Source organism: Zea mays, chromosome 7, assembly GCF_902167145.1.
Source record: "Zea mays cultivar B73 chromosome 7, Zm-B73-REFERENCE-NAM-5.0, whole genome shotgun sequence".
NCBI lineage: Eukaryota > Viridiplantae > Streptophyta > Magnoliopsida > Poales > Poaceae > Zea > Zea mays.
In genome coordinates this window covers 102,207,762-102,210,984 of record NC_050102.1, presented here as the reverse complement: position 1 = coordinate 102,210,984, position 3,223 = coordinate 102,207,762, and the positions used below count along the sequence as shown (strand labels likewise).

The 3,223-nt window shown below is 41.9% G+C and overlaps 1 protein-coding gene across 2 annotated transcripts; it reads left to right on the top strand.

Moving 5' to 3' along the window:
- Window positions 1-225: 225 nt before the first annotated feature.
- On the top strand, window positions 226-2,306 carry LOC103632639 (uncharacterized). 2 transcript variants are annotated; one of them, XM_020541323.2, is made up of 3 exons: window positions 226-737; window positions 804-846; window positions 1,763-2,306. In XM_020541323.2, the coding sequence occupies exons 1-3, from the start codon at window positions 361-363 to the stop codon at window positions 1,811-1,813; spliced, it is 471 nt and encodes a 156-aa protein (XP_020396912.1). In that variant the 5' UTR covers window positions 226-360; the 3' UTR covers window positions 1,814-2,306. The 2 variants fall into 2 exon arrangements, with proteins under 2 accessions (XP_020396912.1, XP_020396913.1); XM_020541324.3 differs by lacking the exon at window positions 804-846 and having other exon boundaries at window positions 251-760.
- The last annotated feature ends 917 nt before the right edge of the window (window positions 2,307-3,223 follow it).

Below are 3,223 nucleotides of genomic sequence, written 5' to 3'. Positions count from 1 at the left end.
TTCACTACTAATCCAGGGAGTACAAATTTGACATAGTATCATCAGATATTTAGCCAAATAGTATACCGCCTATATATATATATATATATAGTATTTAGAGCCCTGGGCTCTGTTTAATTATAGGAAGCCTCGACCGCCCGCCTGGTTGACCACGCGCACCATCCGGTCCACTCACTATAATGTTTACGGTTAGTTATATACAGGTTTACGCTCATGTAGCATCGTATAAAAACTACCGCTCTACTTGGCCTTTCCGCGATGGCTGAGACTAGGGTTTCAGTGGCGACGGTTGCACGACATGAGGGAGCGCAGCGAAGCCAGCACAACCGCGGTGGACAAGCGTCCCCATAGACGAGATCCATGGCGGAGCGCTGGAAGAGCGTCTTCTCCGTGCCGAAGGCCGAGAACGCGCGGCCGACGGGACGATGGCCGGCGGCGAAGCCCAAGGCGTCGGACCTGCTCGCCCGCAGCCTTGACTGCAGCCTCGACCGCAAGGACTCCATCCTCGCCGCCATCCACCTCTTCCGCCGCTCTATGGCCTTCGACTCCACGACATCTCTCTCGTCGTCGGACCCAGCCGCTCCAGACCTCTACGCGTCCTCTGACACCGACATCGTCTCCTCTGGTAGCAACTCGGTAGCCAGTGATCCGCCGCGTCAGGGCATCAGCGTGCCGGCGAGGTTCTGGCAGAAAACCAATAGCCGCATGCTACATGCAAGCTCAAGAATTGCAATAAGGTTGTTCTGAAACTCCGAAAGAGGTGGGTGTTGACTATGGCATGCACTGATTTTTTATTTTTGCAGCGGTAGGTCTGATTTTGGAAGCAGGAGTCGTTACATCACATTGGTGAGTATTGAATCTTATCTATTAAAACTCCTTGTCATTTTCTTGCACCAGAGCCTTCCAACGCCAGCGCAAGAAGCGTCCTGTCAGATCGTCTATTATGAGTTGGGATATATAGTTTCATATCATTTAGGCCTCTAAGGTGTTATAGAAGTAAATACTCTGCTTTGAGATATATTGTTTAATATCAGTTAAGTGTGCAATAGTTAAACTTCATATTTCTTGTTGGAGAGTGATTCTGAATAGTTAATCTTGCTAAATATGTATATTCAGAATCACAAACGCCAGCGCAAGAATGACTTGTGCCATTATGCAAAGATTTTCGAAATTATTGATGACACCATTGTAGCGTATCTACAATGTTTCAATTGTATAAAAGGAGTAAAAAATGTGATGTTTTTAACAGATTTTTTTAATTGAAAGAAATAGATCTATTAGCTAATTAATAAATCGGTTCAAGTAAAATAACCACCCTTCTCATGATTACCTTTTTGTCCATTTTAATAGTTCTACTGATAGCAATATTTTTGTGCTAAAACATGTGATAAATTAATGGATAAATCATATTAAGATACAGTTTAGTTCTACAACAAGTTCAATTTGATGACAACTTCTCTGAAAAATCAAAACACATTCGTCTGAACTTGAAATAAATAAGGTGTTGATGGTCAATTGAACTGACCACATTTTAGGGAGCTGCAAGTGGAGAGCTATGTCTCTCTTTCACCCTTTATAATCAGTTGGGAGTCCTTGTTAGATAATTATGCAAGTCTGCAATTGTTTAGAAATTGTCAACTATATGTTGCTAGTAACTTATATATTAATACTAGAGTCTGTTTCAGACTTTTAGAGCCCGTGTTCAGTGTACAATTAGTTCAAGTTTCAGTGTACATAATAACTCAATTGTTTTGTTTTATAGGATGCACCTGGCTCATCGTCGTTACTCTTCACCTGGCACAGTGGCACCTAACACGTGTGCATTATGTTGAGTCTTCAAGAAGAACGTCATCAGCACCGAGGTGGATGTCCTGCAAGTGCAGTGCAACATGGCGCTCTGGACTATTCAAGATTCAAGTCAAATTAGGCTAAGATGTTTACAATGCCGAGACGATTGGAAGCTGCAATTTGTGAATCTATGGTCCATAACTTCTATAGTTGTTTACAAGCACAAAAGAGCAAATAATTTATTGTTCCCTTATGCCATATCACACTTTGATGTTTCCATGTCACAGGGGGAGTTCTGCTTACTTCAAAAGAACACTGACAAGCTAGATTTAAGACGACGAGTTCACATGGCTATAGACATTATGAGTACTGTTTATCTATAAAGTTCTTTGAAATTGCAGGCCAAATCAATGATTGATATTGTTTTTTGTAATTAACAATGATTAGCAGAGAATTGGATAAACATTCTGTGTTGTCAAGAAGCATAATGAATAAAACAGAGAAGCATTACCGTGTCATTAATTGTTGATTGGCATGTATTAGTTAGCTTCAGTGAATTAAAATATGTAATATGGTATATAGTCTTATTATACTTAATGCCGTAATTTGGGACACATTCGCCGTCACGAAACAGATCAACAATTTACGCTAAAATTTGTACTCATTTACGCTATTTCGGTTCACGTTTTATGATTAAATCCACCCGAGCCAGAACCCTAGCATGATCGGCTGCACGCGATTTTCACGCCGTAATTTTGGGCCCTGTTTGCTGTTACAAAACAGATATAAGATTTACGCTAAATTTCGTATTCATTTACGATGTTTTAGCTCACGTTTTACGCTGGAATCTCTGCACGCGATTTTCACGCCGTAATTTTTGGCTCCGTTTGCTGTTACAAAACAGATATAGGATTTACGCTAAATTTTGTACTCATTTACGCTGTTTTAGCTCACGTTTTACGCTGGAATCGGCTCGAGCCAGGACCCGCGCATGATCGGCTAGACGCGATTTTCACGCCGTAATTTTAGGCCCCGTTTGCTGTTACAAAACAGATATAGGATTTACGCTAAATTTTATACTCATTTACGCTGTTTTAGCTCACGGTTTACGCTGGAATCCGCCCGAGCCAGAACCAGAACCACATACTGCATGATTTATGCTGTCAAGTACATGTCATTATGCAGTCGTAAACGCTGTCCACAGTGTCATATTCGTTCCACGTGATTCAGGCATCAAAAGATTCCTTTATGCATGGTTTACACATCTTTATCCATATATATATGCATTCGTATATTGCCTTACGCTTATCGTCCTGTATTCTTGGCTGTCGACTGTATGGCTGACGCAAGCACGCGGGTGCTGGGTCGACCGCGTCCTGGCTGGGGCTTCCATTAGTAGGGGAAGCCCAGGGCTTCCATTACCTCTTCCCTATAT

What these genes read in the sequence shown, in the direction of transcription:
- LOC103632639 (XM_020541323.2), top strand. Translation starts at nt 361, where the DNA reads ATGGCGGAGCGCTGGAAGAGCGTCTTCTCCGTGCCGAAGGCCGAGAAC. An exon ending in AGCTCAAGAATTGCAATAAG is followed by an intron (nt 738 to 803) that starts GTTGTTCTGAAA and finishes TTATTTTTGCAG; the next exon opens with CGGTAGGTCTGATTTTGGAA. An exon ending in GGAGTCGTTACATCACATTG is followed by an intron (nt 847 to 1,762) that starts GTGAGTATTGAA and finishes TTTGTTTTATAG; the next exon opens with GATGCACCTGGCTCATCGTC.